This window comes from Aythya fuligula, chromosome 6 (assembly GCF_009819795.1).
Source record: "Aythya fuligula isolate bAytFul2 chromosome 6, bAytFul2.pri, whole genome shotgun sequence".
Lineage (NCBI taxonomy): Eukaryota > Metazoa > Chordata > Aves > Anseriformes > Anatidae > Aythya > Aythya fuligula.
In genome coordinates this window covers 33,493,876-33,514,507 of record NC_045564.1, presented here as the reverse complement: position 1 = coordinate 33,514,507, position 20,632 = coordinate 33,493,876, and the positions used below count along the sequence as shown (strand labels likewise).

Sequence of the window (20,632 nt, the reverse complement as noted above, 5' to 3'; positions counted from 1 at the left end):
TTTCTCTAGCTTCCATTTTTAACATATAATAAGCATTTTACTCAGTTTTAATATGACAACATAGGTTACCAACAAAAAACAATATTATAAAAGTGACCTATAATATACCATGAACTTACACCATAGCTCTCAATATTAATTATCAGTACACTAAGGAACATCTTTATGCAGGATACTTGTATTTGTTCAAAAACAACATATAACAGTTACTATAAAAATAAATACTTTATGTGAAAAAAATTGCTAACTGGCTAAAGCCATGAATAATATTATAGTAATATAGATTCCAACTATTAGCTATGCTTTTTTTTTTTTTTTTAATAATGCAAACAGCAGATATTTCCTTTTTGCCTAACTATTGAAGAACAATCCTATAATTTCAAACACAACCTATTTGAAAGTGACCTCAGTTAAACGACACTTTACACAGCACTTATCAGCCACCTTTTCATAAACAATTTTACAGCCGACTTTAACATAATCCTGGCAAATTCTTGGGAGTTGCAGAGTAAGTCTGAACTGATTGCCTGAATCTAGATTTCAACACGTATCAAAAAATCAAACAGTACAATGCAGACAATGCAACTAATGCATATCTTACCATACTTATTTATGGAACAAAACATTTATATTAGTGTTAAAATGAACATAAAAACATATAAAAAAGCAGTTTTTTGTTTTTTTTCCTTTTTAAAACTTATCACTTAAAAGCTTATACCTACCTCACAAAATAACGTAAGCTTGTCATCTGGTAAAAGACCATTAGCTTCATCTAGTAAAAAATCTCTTCGGATAAATTTCTTAAAACCCCAGTCCTTGCCTTGCACAAACCGATACGCTCTTTGGCTTTCTGATAAAATAAAGTTATGTACAAATAAAGCAAGTTAACAATATTAAAAGAACAATAACACGTAAAAAGTCTATACAAAGGGTAAGTCTTAAGGCAAAAAAAAATAATTTAACACATTTGGATCATGTCTGTCACATTTTTAGGAAACAACTGATTAAAGTTGTGGGTTTTTTTCTGGGGTGCTATGATATCAAAAATTTGATAACTCTTAGAAGAGCATCTCTTAGAAGAGCATGATCTGCAATTCAAACCATAGCATCTCCTCCTTACGCGTCATCCAACAAGAGTTTTTAGTTGAAGTTTATAAAAGCCAACACATCAAAACAAACAGTTCATGGAGAAGTACAATTACAATGAGCTTGTCATCACAAATGCATTCTGATAACACTTCTGCATTTGTTGTAAGTCTGTTTTGACTTCTTCCTGAAAGGGAAAATCCTGTTTCACAGGTTTATATTATTTTGGAATACAGCAAAAGCATAAAATAAGCAAAACAGAAATAAAAGCTTCCAACTAACTATTTCTCTGGTCATGAAAATATATATTTTAGCCATATGCTGTGAGATATTTTTTTTTTTAATCTATCAGGTTGCTGTGATCACCTTTTTTTTTTTATCCTGTTCTAATGTTCACAGTCTATAGAAGGGTCCCTAGGGTCATATTAATGCGAATACATGCACTGAGTAAAGTTATTCTGTACTGCTTGTCTGCCCTAAGTTGGTCACTTGTTCCACTAAATGAATTACAGGAAAGAACGCAGAATACTTTTATTTGCAAGTAAAGCATGGCAAGTTATATTTAGAAAGACTGTTGAAACGGAAAAGAAAAAGAGTATTTCTGAAATAATACCAAAGAATTAAAAAAAAAAAACACAATCACCCCCACTTCTCCATAAAGAGGGATTTTTCCTTAAATCCAAAAAATGCTGGACAAGAATCATTTAATCATTTCAGCTGCTTTGTGAATAGGCATTTAAATTTATAAGTTCTTCACAGAAGACTGAAGTCTGAAGTTTGTTATGGACGTAAAGTATCTTTCAAGACAGAATCAAGTTTAAAAGCACTCCTACAAATTCCAAAATAAAGACATAAGTAAAGTCTAACTTCTCTACAGTTAACTTAGTAGCCTCACTGAAATATATGGTATGTTAGATGGTCAAGTTTGTGTTAAAAAAACAAACATATCAAGCTGATTGTTCCCACTTTCAACAGCTGGATAAATGAGATTCACAACAGCTCTTTCACCAAAAGTAGATGAAAATGTCTTACTGGCAGCTTACATTAAAAAAAAAAAAGGAAGAACAACTCAAGAACTGACAAGCTTCATCACTCGAAGTGGCAGTCTGTGCATGAATTATCAATTAACAAAGGACATCAAAAGTCGGGCATCATTACACTGTATAAATAAAAACAGAGCCTCTCCAGGAGCAGATGGTAAATGGCTGCAAAGTCCAAGAAATAAGATTTCTGTTGGTAATTTCCCAAAATGAAAAGATGTTTAATTCCTGCAGTGCAAATACAGGACAGCTACTATTGAAGAAACTTAAGACATATTCTTTAGGTTCTTTTCTAACACCTTGTGATTTTTAGCATTTCAAGGACTGCCTGACAAATAATCTTCAGATCCCTCCCGCCCTACATTGTATGGCCCTCATTTAGGGCAGCATTTTGGAAGAGGATGAATATGGAGTTAAGTATGTACATTTATTTCTTTTCCAAAGAATCCAACTATTTAATGTTTTTGGATTTACACTCAGCTTTGTGGATTTACATTAGATATTACAAGTGGGTCCAGTCATATAAGGAAAAAGTGGCATGGAATTGCTACCTTGAACCAAAATGTTAAGACCCAGTTTGCAGAGAGAGAAAAGGTAAACTAGTGGATGGATAAAGAAACTACAGAGCTATTCAAAGAACAAAGCAAACCCTCCAGAAGACTTTGAACGTAAGTACTGGAGAACTACAGATTTTCCAAAATAAATAAATAAATAAATAAATAAATCAGAACTTGCAACATAACAGGGCTTAAGAGACCTTGCAGCATCTGAAGTAGGAAAGGGAAAAAAAAGCAGACTGATTTTTCACACACAGGATTAGCAACAGCACAAACCTGCTTGCATTAAGCCAGCATTTGACTGTTGTGCTAAATCAGATTCATAGGTCAGACTGGAGATGGTAGAGTTTAGTATTACACAGAGCATTACCTTGTATTTTGGCAAGCAGACTAAAAGACACTTCCACTTTCAGCTACTAGTTAATGCCCCCACAGCATACATTCTGCTAGTTTCAGGTAATGACATGATTGTGCTTTGGGAAACAGGCATTTAAACTATTTTCCCAGAGATAAACAAACAACTGAAAGGTGACTAGGGATTTATACTTTTTATTGAGCCCTCATGAAACGAAAAGTACATTTAAGTAACTTAATTCTATAGAAAAAGGAAAAAAAAAACAGTGAATGCTGAACCTTTTTCATATTCGTCTGAACCCTACAGAAGTCACGCTACCATACAGGTATATACTTTTTCTAAACATGTATTAACATATTTCATTTGAATCTTAGACTAAATCCTTCTAGCATGTTTCACTTCTTCAGATACCTTTCAGTATTTAGTGTAAAAAAAAAAAAAAAAAAAAAAAAAGAGTCCAGCTCTTGAAAGCACATGTTTTCATGAGAATTCCAGCTGTCCCAAAGTTTCCCAAAAAGCATTTCCAGTCAAAGTTGTGCTTTTAAGTTTGAAAAAAGAGCCAAACATTTTTCATATCAAGAGGCAATTAAATCCAATAAATTACTTCAAAGTCTTCTAGTTCCATGGGTACATGACTCATGTCTTTAAACTGATTACAGTGTAAATCAGATGAAGTAGATGAAAACATCATAAAAGTGTGTGTAAAAACAAAAACCACTGCTTGTTTAGCCTAATTAACTATGGAAATCAAACACTTTCACTGAAGTTAGAAACAAGCAAACAACTCTACTGACAGGAAGCAAGAATGATCTGCTAGAAAAGTTAGGTGACAAGAATCTGAAGCGATGGCACTTGGCAGTGCATTGTAATTTATACTGCTCAGGAGAAATTAACATAGCTCAGTGATCAGAAATGTGTGAAAAGATTTTTAATTAACTTTCTAAAAGGATATTTAAAAAGATATTTTCAAGTTTCTCTCAGTGTTAAACTCTGTTTTAATTGAAAAAAGTACAAAGCTAACTTTCTTTGGAATGCTCTTATAGATTTGCAGGCACTACATTAAGATTCCCTTACCCATTGCTTTAGTTTCTTCTCTTTTAGCATTCAGCAGGGAAAACTTGAATTTTGCTCTGACTTCACTTTTTGGACAACTGACTAAAAGCAAATATAATGACAGGTAGTCTTTGCTTTCATCATCTAATCCCTTTGGATTCACTCTCAGGCACCTGAAAGAAATGCAGAAAATTTACATTTTTAAAGTCATACACAGAATAAATTCAAATCTGTATTAATTTTTTAAGATACTACATGTGCTACTAAAACAAGTGTTTCCCTCATGATTATTGAGACTACGAAACCAGCAGCAATCTGTACCTACAATGAAACTTCAAGAAATGTCTTAATTTTATTATTTATTCACAACTATATTTTGCAGCTTTTGCTAATGGGAGAAAAAATAGGAAAAAAAAAAAAGCAGTTGCAAGAATAACGACCTTACCACTTCATTTTGTCATTTGGCCCTGATGAAAAGGTAGAACTCTTTAAAACTTCACCCATTTCTTCTCGGCAGAAACTGAAGTTATTAATGGTCCACATGTAGGAAAATTTTACTACTTTAACCTGAACAAAACATGTAGAAAAATTTCAATAAAATGTAGTTTGTACATCAAACATTAATTATGAGAATTAGATTATCAGCACAACTCAATATTTTTACAAATTGTTTTTAAATGGTTATTATGACTAGAAAATAAAGGAAAATAAAGCCATTGGAATTCATGCAATTTCACCTGTGTGTAACACCAGCTTTCAGCCACAGGTCCACTGGACATCTCCCCAGGAGGAGGTGGGGTGGGAACCCTTGACATTGCCACTTATTGCAGGTTATAGTATCAAAATAGCAATCCAGACTTCAGTAATTCTCCTAAAAAAAAAAAAAAAGTAATTGAAGAAATTCATATGTTTTTCTTTTGTCACCCTCTGTAAGCATGGAAGGATCTATGTTTCGATATCCATATTGCTGTGTTTACGAAATGATGTAACTGAAAACAAAACCTGAATGTTAAAATTGTTTTGCTATTTAGACAAACTAGGTGTCAAATATTCATTGATGACCACTTGTACGCCAAATCTGCAAGCTGAATCCTCATGCTGTACTTTATAAAAACAAGTGTCTATGCAGTATACAGTGCCACTAACAACCTTGCTTCAACATCTCCTTTTAAAATTATTACACCTTGGTCACTCCAGTCATGTTATAACTTTCCTCGGGATCTTTTCCTTTGATTTGGAGGCTACCTAGGGCCTTGTGAGCACTCAATAATCACAATAATAATCACAACCACTTGCTGGCTGCCTGCTGAAGCACTGAACTGAAACAGTTGAAGCTAACTTGCCAAATCTGAAGAATTTTCCAATAACAAACAGAGCAATCTTGTTACAGGTTACCACCAAGCACTGCAATTTCTCCTTCCCATCAGAAATTGAGTCACATGCCCAGATTCATGACATCTAACTAGACATGTAATTAGTCAGTCTACTTGCCCTAGCCTTTTACATAATTAATAAAAGAATAGAGACATGTTGGAGTGGCTCTGGGTTACTGGTGACCCTCCTTTAGAGGCTTTGCTGTCATCTTTCGACAGAGACCTGCCAGACGCGTTGTTTCTCACTTAAGCAGCTCCAAGAAGTTGCTAAAGAGAAGTGAAGCAAACCCTGGTCAAGTTGGATGAAAGTCACAATTAAACATTTTCTCTCAGTACAGTAAGTTTTTTTAAATCGTTTCCTGCTACCATTAAAGAAGATCAGAAGACTACAACCTTCCTGGAACGCTAGCTTCATCTTTTTACTTGCAAAAACGTGTTATTTGCATTACTGGAAGGAGGTGGTTGCACATCACTAATCATGCTGGAACTTTTCAGAGATGGGCAATACACTTAGAAGCAAGGTTTTATATAAATGTAGGTAAGAACACCCTGAAAGAATATGCACAATTCAGTCACAATGAATGGAGAATGATTCCCTTTCTATGGGGGAGAAAACTTCTCTGTGAATCACAATGACCCTCCCTGGATGCTTTCCTTCATGCCCTTCTGGGACCTCTTCTCACCCACTTGCAATATTAATTAGCCCTTGTACATTAAAGCCTGTTGACATGGAAAACACTCTGGACGATGAATGTGTAAAGTCTTGGGGAGAAAAACCATTCCCAGTTGTTGTCAAATAAAGAAGATGCTACACAATCAGCTAAAGTTCTCTGCAAAGATATCAACTACAAGGCAAAAAAAAAAATCATTGGATAAGTCTCATGCAAGATGTGGATCACTGAGACAATTCAAGTTTAATCAAAAATACAATTCAGCTGCTTCCCGTAAGAAATAAAGCTTTTCCTTCCACATAAAACTTATGTTTACTTCTGGAAGCCTTCAGCATTTAATTCGTATTTTCTGTAGATGGTAACTGGTGACAGTCAAGTGTTAAATTCAGAAAGTGGAACTCGCTTGCCCCATTTTATTTTTTTCTGTCATGTTCCTGAGCTCTTTCAGTACCTTAGACCAGCCAGCTCCTAGAAGTCCAGTAATTACAGAAGAGACAAGGTTGCCCCGAAGGAGTCACCAAACTGAAAGAGGCTTAAAGTAAGCTCTGTATAGCATCCCCCTTACGAAGCACCCCGTGACCTGAGGCCAGCTACTGGCAGCTGCCTGCTCCCTCCTGTCTCACAGCTAAATGAGCCCGACAAACTGGGTCTAAGTGAAGGTGGTTACTACCTGCCCCTCCATTATTTCCCCGTCAGTCTGTCTCTGTACCTGGTTCTACCCAAGGCATCTGTGCTTCAGAGACTACTTCAACCTGCTGCGTGGCTTTTATTATTTACTAGTTTCTGGCAGGAGCCGTGACCAAGCATGCTTTTCACATCCTTCAGAGTGGCTTCAACTTTTGGTAAAGTTTCCAATTACCGCATTAGGAGCAGAAAACTGACTTTCCAGAGCTCCTGACATGTCTTTGAGGAACAGATTTGTATCTTACTGTATTTTTGGGCATGGATTCAATAAGTTGAGGGTTGCCAGCACTAAGCGGGCCTTGGGGGGACAGTCTGCAAGCAGGCAGAAGGATGCACCTACACAGTTACTCCTTGTTCTGAGCTTTGCGTGGGGAAAAGGCTAAATACTACTTTGAAGAAAGTGTTTATGAATCATTGATTAGCCACTGTGATCAGCTCACACAAAAAAAAGGTCTTCAAGTACCAAACCCTCCTCAGAGCCTATTAGATGAAGCGGCCGGGAGCAGCTGGAGCTGCAGCTGATGACCCCTGTTAGAGAAGGACAGGGTGGAATTAAACCAACAAAGTGCAGGAAGGAGGGCTTGTTATCAGCAGGATGAAGCTACTTACTCACAGGGGCAATTTTCATGCTAGAACCTGCATTTACTCCTCTGCCCGCTATTGCACACAAAGCATTGGAGGTGACGGGACATGATCATGTCACAGCACCGATGATTTTTCAGGCAACGCCACGCCTGCCTGGACAGGGCTCAACAAAGCAGCCTGTGCAAACATTTCCCTGGGAAGACGTCCGACTGCTGGAGGGAACTTGCACGTCTCCACTCACTTGGGAACACTAAAAAGTTTTAGTGAATGAGAAGTAATTTCCAGCTTTACAAAACGGAAATTACAGATATCTTTAAAGTGTGTCAAGTAACCTGATTTTTTCCTGAGCAAAGTGCTGTACCCATTTTTAACGCCATGCAATCATCGATGACTTACTCTGAGAATCCACTTTCCTTGTCATACTTCAAAAGAGGGGAAAAGCCCCAAACTATGTTACTTAACCTGTACTTTCAGATCCCCAACGTGACGGGCTTACCACTTCTCCTGGTCTTGTAAGGTATAGATGGCACCAGCTAACCATTGTGCCCAACAGACCGGTCTCTAAAATCAGCATCTTTGCAGAGCTCAGCACTACTGGCAGAGCAGTAGTGGGAAGAGAAAAAAAAGGAAACGCAGCTTCTCAAAGCCCATTTTCTTTAGCAGTTGAAGTAGTTTCCTGTTCAAAGAATTACTTGTATTAAGCTTCAAGCTATCTGAAGTTAATTCCCTCTAATTACTCACAAACGCAGTGTAAAGAAAATAGACTATCATCCATAACATTTATATACACTAAATTTTATCAAAAGCTGTATAAGCTCTAACTTTTTTCCTTTTACTTTTTAAAAGAGATCTTCAAAAGTACTTTATACACCAGTTTTATATTGAGTTCCAAACATTATCTCGTTTCCCTTCCCAGAAATTATTCCCATAAATTGAATATTTATCAAGATTATTCTAGAAAAAGTTACTTTTCAACCTCATAGCTATAGAAAAACACATTGAGTCTTACATGCTGTGTTGGAATCAATGCACTTGTATGCACAAAGAAAATACCACAGAGAGAAATCCTCTAATCCCTCAATAATAAACCTGCAAAACACTTCAAAACTTATTTCAAGAATTTCCTTAAGCGATAGCATCATCTTTTGTGAGCTCTCACAGGGAAGAGTGGAAGCTCAGTACAACTCCTATAACCTAGTATTTCTTTCATCAGAGCAGCAGTAGCATAAGAGGTGCATGCGTGCATACTAAGAAGTGACCACTGCGATGCCTCCTCTATTTCAGTATGGTGTTACAGTCAGCAAATTACTAGCAGAATTGGACAAACTGCCTTCTGTACAGCATCCAAGAGACCCTGAAAGTTCAACGCAGCCTGCCAGAACCTAGCCATGGATCAATTCACCAAGTCAGTGACCCCACCCCGCTCCCTCAAGAGTGAAGATGAAGCACGTTGGGAACTAGAAGGCCAGTCCATGCTGACCCTTCTTGCACAGGCCCAAGCATCCCCTCCCAGGATGTGTTTTGGCACACCACAGGACTTCAGCACTCACCACATGATATAACTGAACAAGAGGCACGGCGTGGGCTGACTCAAGTCCTGTCCAGCAGCCAAGGAGCAAGGCAACACCTAACAGGGAAGTCCAGTGTGCTCCCAAACCATTACTGGGCCGAGCTTCCAAAACACCCCAGAAAGAGGCCAGGGAACCTGCCCTGCCTCAAACATCACACGTCTCTAACCAAATTACTTCAGGCATTCATCAGCTAACAAGAACTAGAGCAACTTACCCAGAGTGACCGACACTAACATCATTTAGTAGTGTCTAAAGAAAGCCTAATAAATGGCCATGCCAACAGATCCCACATCTGCACACATCTGGTCACATCTGCACCCCTCCTGACATGATCCTCCCGTTCATACTCAGTTTTACATAACATCAACTTATAAAGGGCAAAACAGGCGGCCACCCGCCAGGTATTTCAGGGTTAAACCCCATGAAAGCCACGCTCCTTTCTGCTCAGTAGCAGTTCTTGCACACCTCCTGCCAGCCGGGTCCGGCTTATCCACCAGCATGGAGCTCCTGCAGCTGATTAAACAGGCTTCAATGCTGCTCAAATCCACACAAGGCACATTATCTTTCTCTCCAAACCCTAGAGACTTAAAAAATATCATCCAGCTGAAGAGAGAAGTTTACCATTTTTTTTTCCTGTTTAAGAGTTGGTCTTTTAAGCCGATTACGCTTACAAAAATTCATAAGACATTACTAGTAGAAAGAAAACTTTGTAAAAGATAGAATTGTTTCTTAATTGGCAGGATTTGCATCTCTCCACAATTGATCTTTATGAAAGAATTGCTGCACATTTCCTATTAGCTAACTGTATTAAACCAAATTTTCTGCTGGATGATACACAGCACAATAACAGACATGTGAAAGGTCTATTAAGCTTAGGCAGCTTTCCAATTTATTCAGCAGCAGCATCTTCTCTGAGAACGGACTCGGGGTATACCCAAAGAATTATTTAAATACTGTGCTCAATATTTATTGAATTTAATCCCTATCTAACACTGCAACATTTGAGTGCACAGAATTACTAATACTTAATTGCAGATGTTTTTTGTTTGTTTTATATATATACACACATACACAGTTTTTCCACACCTCTGCCACCCCAAAGTTAGAAAAACTGTAGATTGAGCACATGGCTACATCTAGCTTCATTTGCAGCACTTCTAATGTGTAAGTTTCCTTTTCAGGGCAAGTAGAAGGGAACAGCAGTTGAGTTACACACAGAAAATACCCTATAAAGACTCATTGGAGAAGTAAAAGGCCCATAATAGGTAAAAGGAAGGGTTTTTTGAACGTCATACCAAAAATGCTTACTTAAGCATACGTTTCACTGGAAACGCACAAACCTACACCAGTTTTGAGGCTTAGATCACAAGATCTAGGCGCTCTTAGCTGCTTCAGCACAAGGTCTCACCCATGCCACCCATCAGCAAGCACAAACACCCCTCAGCACCCACACTGCAAGCCAAATCCTAACTCCAGAGACCAAAAAATACTACCCTGGACTGTGACAGCTGAGAAACTACATTTACATCCCCGTCACCCCTGCTCCAGGGACAGTGAACTCCAGGGAAGAGCTGGGGCAGACAGCTGGGGCAGGCACAGCTTAAAATAGCTGCAGCTAGGACACGGAGTTTAAAAGCACATCCTGAGGTGCTCCCGCAGAAGACCCCAGCAAGGCAAAACCAGGCACATGCAAAATGCACAGCTCCTCAAGGGGATGGGGTAGCAGCTGTAACCAATAACACTCAAGTCAGCAGCTCAAAATTAGCAAGATTATACTATTTGTTGTAAGAACTACAATCGAGTACACCATTTTTTGTGCTTTTCTCTGAATTTTCTTTCCCATCTTAAGCCTCAAAAAAAATAAGCTGAATTTTACAAGAGAAAACCCAGTTTCTAGCAGAGTCTGAACCACAACTGTCTAGTCTACATCAGCCAAGCTTGTTAATAAAAATCCCTCAGCATTAGCCTTGCATTATTGTGCTATAATATGGGAAACTCCACATTAGATAACCTAGACTATTCCCTACAGGAGTCATCTATCCATTTCCCCAGAGAAGAAATGCAAAATTATTTCTTAAAGCATTTCAATTTCATTTTAGTCTAGCTTTATGGGACCCAAAAGATGGGCATTTCCACCACTATTCCTCTTGGGAAGCTATTTTATTTTAATAGTCAACTGCTGTCTTCTTTTTTTCCCATGCTATACAGCCAAAGTGATCTTTCTCTCTCCTTAGTTTCACTCCATTACTCTCACTCAAACAAATCACTGGCATGTGGAAGTATAACAAATGAAGAATTATTTTTTCCAAATACTTCAGTTACACACAATCAGAAGTTTACCAAATTGAAGATGGGAACCTTGATATTCTTTTTGCATAAAAAACTTCTTTGAAAGATTTAGTTAGTTGGGTGGGGGTCTTTTAAAAAATAATCATGGTTTTAGAGTAAAGCATTGGACTACATGCCCTAGAGACAGGTGCTTATTTGCTCCAGAGAAGTTGTACAGAGAAATAGCAGCATAATGCTCTGCTCACTAACCTTTGCAGATTGTTATTACCTGGAAAATTCATACTGAAGCGATAACAATTGCTTTAGGCAGCCAAAAGCTTATACTCACAAATGTTATCAGATGTTTTTTTTTTGATCATTCACTTCCCTGTTACCTATCATGGCAAACAGTGAACAAATTTGCATACACAGCTGCATCTTCGTGGAAATTTTGTAAGAGGTACAGCTCATCTCACACCTAGTCAGTGACTCGTAGCAAAACAGTCACAAAAAACACTACATCCTGTGCAAAAAGCAATTTACATTTATATGCTAGGAAACTAAGCAAAAACACCAAAGCAAGTTAGAGAACCAGACTGCACTTGATGCTAGTTCACCTAAACAGTCTCGGAACAATTAATTTCAGTGAACTGGGTATTAAAGGTCACCCACAGCAGCATCCTAGGAAAGGCAGGCAGGTCAAGAGGTAGAGCTGCACATTCACTCCCTTTGGTGAATATGAAGTAAGAATCTCTGGAAGTGTTACAATATGAACACCTCATGAAAATCATGAAAGCAGAAACAGTCCTAGAAAGACATCAACAAGTTCACATGTGCACAGGGTTAAAAAAAATAAAAAATAATCTAACGTTCTTATCCTACAGAAACTGATTTCCAAAGCTCAAATACAGGTACACAGTTTTTCCTACTCTGTTGTTTCAAAACCAACCAGATATTAGTTTACTTCTACTTTTAGATTTCAGAACAACTCAAAAATAATCTGCTTAAGGTGCATTTTTCCACAACAAAAGCCATTCAAACCTTTGCAGTTTCCTACTATTTCTCCTACTTCCAGCAGTCTTTTTTGCTCAAGACAATAAATTTTCAAAGCATGTCTTACCTCTTTATAGACAGGTTAAACTAACTCAGCAGCAATAAACTTTTAAAACTATAGATTAAAGCAGAGTAAGGGCTGAGCATAAGTAACATTAAAAAGTGGTACAAAAGTAATATTAAAATTGTTTTCCTCGCAAAGGCTAAACTCTTTTTAAAGAAATAATTGCTAAAAGACTCCTATGGCTTTCACTTTCCATTGGACCATGGTGATGAGCACCTCACAAGAGACTGCTTAGCAATGAGCACTCTGGCTTCAGGCACTAAGCCCCAGTGCTTCTCCAGCTGGGGAGGACAGACCTCACTGCTCTTGCTTTCAGCTCCAGGCTGCTCACCTGGGGCTGCGAGGGCAAGGGAGAAGGGATGGTCCACATCAGGATGCCCTGCTGGGGAACTCCCCCAAAAGGCTAACATCTATTCACGCAACACAAACCTGTGCAAGTTTTTGAGGATTGGAACCGAAGCCTAGGAGTACATTCTAAGCACCAAGAAAAAATGGGGTCTTGCAAAAAGCACTAGCTACCAAAGTGTGAATACCTGAAATCTTACATCTTGTTATGCAGGATGCTTGCTCACTTTTTTCACCTACTTACACCACCAGTTTGTTCCTCTATGTGTAGGCTGCTTTACTGAAGTTTAAACACAGCAGTAAGGCAAATAGCATGAGGGGGCAGGCATAGCCCCCTTGGGGCAGCCTGGCTAATCCGAGCATGGTTAAACAGATCACAGCTTGACAAAAGCAACTGGGGCTGATAAAAGGCTGCTGATTTAATCAGATAGAGCTTGCTCGTTTGTAGGACACTTCTTCAGCTGCCTTTGGGAGGCTGTTGCTGGAAACACACCCCACAAAACACCACACACAGCAGCCACCACCACGGCCAGCTGCCCTCCATCACAAGCCATGCCTCCAGAGCACCTGCTGCTGCCCTCACTGCTCGCATGGGTAAGTCAAATCCCTCCCGGTGCTTCCCTGCTGTCCTGGAGCCGCTGGGCCTGCGAAGGTCTCCATGAGCTACGGCCGGAGGTTTGCTTCATCTTCCCTGATGTCAGGGAGGCAGGCAAAAAGCCGGAGCTGGCCTGCTGCTTCTCGCCTCCACCACATCAGGGGCAGACCCACCGTGATTCACCCCGACACTGAGGAGCAGCACGACGCCTGCCGTGCCGCTCCGCCAAGTTGCCTTCACAGAAAAGAAACAGGAGGGGAAAAAAAAAAAAATACAATCTACTATCAGGAAAGGAAGAAGCCAGCTGACACCAAGCAGCAAGCCCATCTTTGCAATAAACACAACGTTTCTGTGAAGGGTATGAGGCTAGAATTTAACTGATACACAGAAAACACAGCTGATGATGGTATTGCCATGTATTTTTCCTCTCCCCACTCAGCGAGAGGTCTCAACTATCAGAGGATACAGCATATTTCCAAAACCAAGTAATATTTAAATTCTTAGAAATGGTATCTGGCCTGTAAGAAATATTCAAAACTACTGACTACTGAATAAAATGTGATCTGGCTTGATAAGATTATTACTGCAACTAACCACAGCAGCTAACTGTAGACAGCATGCCACATTCAAAACTTAAGAAGACTATCATCTGTGGAGGCTTTTCTCCTATTTCTACATATATTATGATTTTTTTGTTTATTTTTTGGAGAGGAATCACACCTTACAAAACACTGAGGATGAGGCACCTTTTTCCATAAGCATTACAGGTGCCCCCAGATGCAGAAGCCTCTCATGGGACATAACAGGACAAATCCTTCCAAACATTGGCTGCATCTCTTTTCTCACGCCAACCACATGTCAAGTGTTTGTTTTCCAAAAATGTTTTAAAGTACAATTACGCAAATGACATCCTCACTTCAACACAAATATTTTTCCATTTTTGATTTTAAAATTCGTTTCCTACATGCACAGAAGTAACAAGCAAGATCTAGCTCAGCAGATTCTGCACAGAGATGAAAAGCATCAAAACAAAATCGCATCCCTCCTGCTCCTCTGAAACCACACACACCAGCCCTAACTGCAAGCTCACATCAACTTCAGTGGCTGGCTCAGCAACGTGCCGTACATCAACCTACAATTACCCAAAGAAGCTAACTAGAGATTTCAGACCATTTGGTTTCTAGTACAACATTTCCAGAACTGAAGTAGTATGACTCAAGTCTGTAAGTGAGTTCATGCAGAGTGTAAGAACTGAAGGCATGGAAAAAAACACCTAAAAATAGGTACAAATCTGGTTGTACACAAATAACTGCTGCAATTATCTTCACACACAGCAGAGACATGACACGAGTTGAAAGGACGGTATTCTGTCATCTTTCACAACAACAGTTATTCAATTTAATACGTAAATATCAGTGTGACCAGTGAATACAAGGCTCATTAAAAGCAGTTAAAGAAGCTTAATGTTATCATAAAATATTGCTCCATCCCAGAAGCTGAAACAAACTATATTAAGCACTCGTTTGCTAAATTCATTACAAAACTGTTCTACTGATTTTATCTTCAAGAGTTTTGATTACAAACAAATGATTCTGAAAATAAACCTGGTTAGCAAAGAATCCATCTGTTTTAAAATTAAAAAATCACCAAAGACTACTTGTTGTGTTGCTGAGGTAATGTCTACAGATGAGGTAATTCAGAGCCCTATTGTGTTAAGTTCTGTAGACAGTCAACAAGTCCCTGCACCAAAGCATTTTAAGAAATTATTAGCTAACTAACACAAATCATTACACCCCTACACTAAGCACTCAAAGCAACAAGTGACTTGTACTTCGAATTCATTTCAAGTTCAGGTAGTGGGTGGGTGTTTGTTTTATTCTGTTTGTTTTGACTTAAACATTGAAGATGGTTATGCTTTACAGGCTACAGGCAATGCTAATGGAGAAAACACACTCATCAATTAGAAACTGAATAAAGAAAGCCAGGAAAATTAAAACTTTGGGGAAAGGAGTTTTCCAAAGAAAAAGTCAACATGGAACAGAGAACTAGAAAGTATGACACCAGAGGAGAAAGTTACACCAGCTGCTCCTCCGGCCAGAAGGAGCTCTGCATCTACACGCAATTTCAGTTGTTCAGGAAGGAACAGCTGATGCAAATAACCTCAAACCTTTTTACAGACACCCAAGTCTAATTAATTTCCCAAGCATTTAATACACAACAAAACACGGCGTTGCAAATAAATCAAGTGCGAGTCATCGCTCCCCCTCCTTCCCTTCACCTCCATTTGTAGCCCTGCTTCGGGATTGATTTTGCAAGTGACTCGACCAAGCGTGAGCAGGCACCTGGGAGGGGATGAGCATTAAAGCAGCAATCAGGAAGAAGGACAAGGGAAAGCCTGGCTCCCAAGTTTCACCCATCAATCCTCCCCACAGCATGGCACAGGCAGGTACAGCAGCAAATCCTTTCCAGACCAAGAACTTGGGCAGCTGCTGCAGACACGCACCCCAACACCAGCTTGGCCCTAGCCAGGAGCTACTCGGTGGCATTCTCCCTGGCACACCATTACTTGGTCTTTCTCTAAAGCTCCAAGCTAAATTACATGTCAAGTGTTAATTCACCTTTGAACTACAGAAATTAAGTCACAATATAGTGCAAAGAGCAAACATTGCACGCATGAAGGTGGATGGGACTGACACTGTTCAGTATTCGATTAGGGACTAATTAAAAGCTAAGCAGCTGTCCATCCTAAAGCAATCATACAGCATGAGCACAGAGCAAACTAGAGCTTCAAATACTGCTAAGCTGCTAAGTGAGCTCAAGGTTTTTTTTTTTTTTTTTAAGAGATATAATTTCCTTTACAAAATATTCACGCACACACAAGACGTAAATTACCATTTTGTAAGTGCTCATAAAACCTGCCTGCTTCACTCCATAAATTTAGCAATGAAATCAAGAGCACATTAAGACATTTCTAATGCTAAAAAGAAGTGGTTAAAAGCAAAGTACACACAAGGAGCTTCTATAATAGAGGTAAGAACTGAACACAGAAATACTTTTCTCTGTTCACTTAGCATTCAACTTGACATGAAGTTCACTTAAAATTGTTTTGCCCATCTTTAATCTCTGAGCAAACAGCATGGAAAAGAAGCTAGATTCTTTTCCACTAAAGAAACTGTCCAATTCTCACACCATGAAGTGGGACAATATATTACAATTGGTTTATGATTTCCCCCCAAAAAAGACTAGTAACCAATGAAAATTGGCAAGTGTAACATTTGCCACAAAAATTAAAGGGCTTTAAGGTGATACAAGGTAACGCCGTGGGTGAGTGATCTAATTCAGAGAATTTGAAGGTGTTATCTCTCCAGATCATTCCGTGTCAATGAGTTTCTGAATCAGCAGAAGGAGCATCTCACTTTCCACTACATTTCCTAAATGCTAAATGCAAACACTGATCACAAGAAGGTTGGCAGACACAAGGAACTGTTTTGCGAGCACACAGGCAAAGACCATAAAAAAAACAAACAACAACAACAAAAAAACTTTATAGCCCACAAAGAATGGTTTTAAACCAGGTTACCAAAAGCCATACAAGAAAACTATTAACTTGGGTAAAGCGGAGTTGTGAAAGTTGAGGGGGTTTCTGTTTAAGTTTACTCCAATACTGATCACCCTCCTGCCAAAATTCAACCACACCACACAAGTTGAACAGCACAACACACATGCTATCTAATGCAGTATACACACTACTTAAGAAAGCCACGGAGCTATGGCAAGTGGCCATCCTCTCTCAGTAACAACTACTGCTACAAAATTGCCATTACTACCATACCTCCGCCCCTCACACAGTTGCACCAGGTCTCTCATTTAATTAAGCACAAACTAAAGGAGAGGCCTCCTCCTTTTGTTTGAGGCAAGGATGCTGGTAAGCATACTTTTGGTATGGGTAGGACAAGGAAAAATAGAAATGAGCTGCTGTAAAGAAATAAACCGGGAAGTTTCTCAAGGAATCAAAGCAGGAAAGAAATCTGCTGTGAATATGCAGGAATTTTGAAGTATGAAGAGCAGAGGTATGAACGCCTCAAGGAGGCCATCTCCAAAGCGGTGGAGCTGAGCTTCATCACAGCCTCACACGCACCACATTAGGCAACCACTGATGCAAGAGCATCTCCTCTTTCATCCCAGAAAGGCCCCTGTGATGAAACAGAGCATTGAGTTATTGGGTTTTTCTTCCTCTCCAGTCCAATGAGCTCCACAGAGTTAGGAGAAGGCTGCATGTCCCTCCACGTTTGCTATGCTAATAGGCTTCTGAAACCAGGTAATTCGCACAGGTTAACGCATCCTCAGTGCATTGCTTTGCTACCCTATCATTACTTGACTGTGTAGCTTCTGAGCTGATTTGATGGTAGACAGTTAAGGAAGCACCATCTGTGCGACTCCGAAGAAGCCAAAGTGCTTTAGCATAAGCAGTGAGGGAGGACCTAAAAAAAAAGGCAGGAAGAGAAGCGACACGACACCAACACTTTTCAAAGCACTCGTGCTTTGATCAGGGCAGAGTATTGTGAAGATCACAGGATTTTACGATTACAAGTATCAAGTTCTTGCTCTCAATTAGAGTAACAATCTCATGAAGATTTCCTTACTCTTAACCACATTTTGTCAAGTACACAAAATGCAAAAGGGGCACATTGTAGACTTTTTTTCAAAGTGACAGAAATGCCTGTAATAAACAAATGAGCCTGCCACAAAATATTGCCAGAGAAAAACAACACAAACATCTACTTCTCACCAGCAGACAGAAAGAGAATGAGATGGGGTGGTTTTGTAAAACAAGACACATGGAAATCTCCTTCTGAGCATGCCCAACGACCTGTAAACAATCTTGAAATTTCTAATTACAGTCACCTCCTCTACAGGGGCACAAGACAAAGAAAACAGTTATGGTAGATGGTGAAGAGTGTGCACATGACAGAAAACCACAAATGCAGACACAAAACAAAGAAAGAATAAATGAAAAAGGAAGTCGATGAGATCTATGTGCAAGTCTTAACCAGATTATCTATTACTGCCCACAGCCAATTCCTTTCTACTTTAACTTGTGCTGTTAATAACAACTGTTTTTTCTCTCCTCTATGCTTATTAAGTGTTTTCAAATACATAAAGATTAACAGAGAAACACAATGCATTGGAAAAAGGAGAAATGTAGCTTTTATAATATTTAATTTCAACTGACTGCCCAAGACGATTTGTCCAGGTGATTAGGACACAGAAAACCTGTGTTTTTTAAAACTCCATTTTATATTTATTCTACAGCATCTACAAGTTTTTGATAGCAACAAGTAGCTTACAGTTCAAAACATAACTCTTATTTTCACTGACAGTCTAAAAGCAAGCCGAATTTAAAAGTCTGGCAGAAAGCTGTTTCAAGGCAATACAACACCGAAGATATTTCTGGATATTTAAAATCTCAGGTTTCCAGTAGAGAGTTAAAAGTAGCTTCTGGTGATGTACCAAACCCTGCCGTGTTTGTAGCTTTACACACAAAAGATATATTGCTTAAAAGTGATTTTTGCTGATAGAATACCTGCTTACAAGGGTTGCAGGAGGCACACTATGGAGTAGGCACACACGAGCATCGGTGTTTGTCCAAAATCTTTATGCAAGAAGCACAGAAGAAATACTTAGGGCCTGCTACGTTAACCGTATCCGATTAAAAACAAATTTTTGCTTCAAGAAATAACAAAGAGTCCTATAAAAAACAGAGAAGGACCAAAACTTTTTATTTTTCTCCCGGAGCAGCGAAACAAACACACATGCAGGGCTCGGCTGCGGCCCCCCCGCGGCACCAGCGCCTGCGATACCCATCAGAGCAGCGCTGGGGAGGCCGAGGGAGGGCCGGGCCCGGCTGCCGAGCTCGGAGCTTCCTCCCTTTGTGTCCGGGGCCCGGCCGCTGCCTCCCGCAGCGCCCTCCCGGCGCGGCGCTACCTACTGGGTTGACCTGGCGGCCCTGGAGAGGGGGGAGGGGGGAGGAGGGGGTAACCCCGCACCGGGGCGGCCCCGCTGGGATTTCGGGACGGCTTAGCCTCCTCCGCCTCCCCCGGTGACGTCTCCCGTGACGCAATACCTGCCGATGACATCACCGGCTGAAAAACAGCGTCAGCCCAGCCACAAAATGGAGCCCGGCCGCGGCCTCGCGGGGCCACCCACAGCCCCCGGGGCGTCCCCAGACCCCACACACACACACGGGGGGGGCTCGCACCGGGCCGGGCCCTCCGGAAAAGCCCCGAGGACACCGGAGGGGGGCACGACAAAGCCCTCCCGCCTCCCCCTAACCCCTCCCCGGTCCCTCGGATTCCCCCCCCTCCCCCGTTCCGTGCTCTACATACCGGGGCGCGGCGGCTCTCATAGCGCCGGGCCGGGGGCGGGCGGCCGGCGGGCAGCGGCGGGAGGCGGAAGCGGCGAGGCCGGGCGGTGGCGGAGCCGCATCGCGATCGCGGCCCCTCGCGGCTCCCGTACGGCCCCGCCGGAGGAGCCGCCGCCGAGAGCCGCCACCGACACTTCCGGGCACGGAGGGGGCGGGGAGCGCCGCGCCGGGCCGAGCCCATCCGGGCACTCCGCGGGGCCACGCCCACACCGGGCGGGGCGGGGCGAGGGCGGCCGTTGAGGGGGGGTGGGGGCGGCCGTTGGCGCTGAGGTGGCGGCGGTTGAGGAGCCCCCGGGGTGTTGGAACCCAGAGGTTCCTCATTGTGCCCCCCCCCCCCCTTTATTATCGACTGCTTCAGGGTCCTCTCAGACCTTCTCACAGCTTTTTATTTTATTTTTATTTCTATTTTTATTATATATATATTTTTTATTATTACTATTTGTCTGTTTTCAGACGGTTTAACCTGAAAATTGTCCCTCGCCCACTCCGTCCCCTGCCAGGCGTTTGTTAGGACTGCGAGGAATAAAAAGTTGTGTGGAAAATTCCTCTAACCTCACATACTCACCTGTGGTTGTGCAGGCACAGTATGTTAAGTAGTATAAGGGGAAGGTCCCGCTGTCCCGAAATAAGGGGGATAGCTGAGAGAAACAATGTGAAATAAGTAAAAACCCTCTAGTCAGGAGAGAAGGGAAAAACAAGGAAACCGACAGCCAAATAAAACTGTGCGTTTATGGTATAGTAGCAAGCACTGCGTGGTTTGTGAACCTGTGGTAATGAGGTGAATGTGGTAACGTGAACCTCCGCCAATGAGGAAACCGGGGAGGAATCAGGCGTCGGGTAATAGGGGATGTAAGGTTATGATACGCTTTCGCTGGGCACTCCCGCTTGCAGAACAGCCACCGTTTCAG

General features: G+C 40.9%; 1 protein-coding gene across 1 annotated transcript in view; it reads right to left on the bottom strand.

Annotated features, from left to right (window-relative positions):
* Positions 1-19,727, bottom strand: part of SPOPL (speckle type BTB/POZ protein like) — a 32,921-nt gene extending 13,194 nt beyond the window's left edge. The window contains exons 1-5 of the mRNA XM_032189926.1: positions 19,687-19,727; positions 4,829-4,962; positions 4,537-4,658; positions 4,113-4,264; positions 723-850 (exon numbers count right to left, since the gene is read on the bottom strand). Of these exons, the coding sequence (XP_032045817.1) occupies positions 723-850; positions 4,113-4,264; positions 4,537-4,658; positions 4,829-4,906 (480 nt within the window). The 5' untranslated portion in view covers positions 4,907-4,962; positions 19,687-19,727. The remainder of the gene's footprint in view (positions 1-722; positions 851-4,112; positions 4,265-4,536; positions 4,659-4,828; positions 4,963-19,686) is intronic.
* Positions 19,728-20,632: the final 905 nt, after the last annotated feature.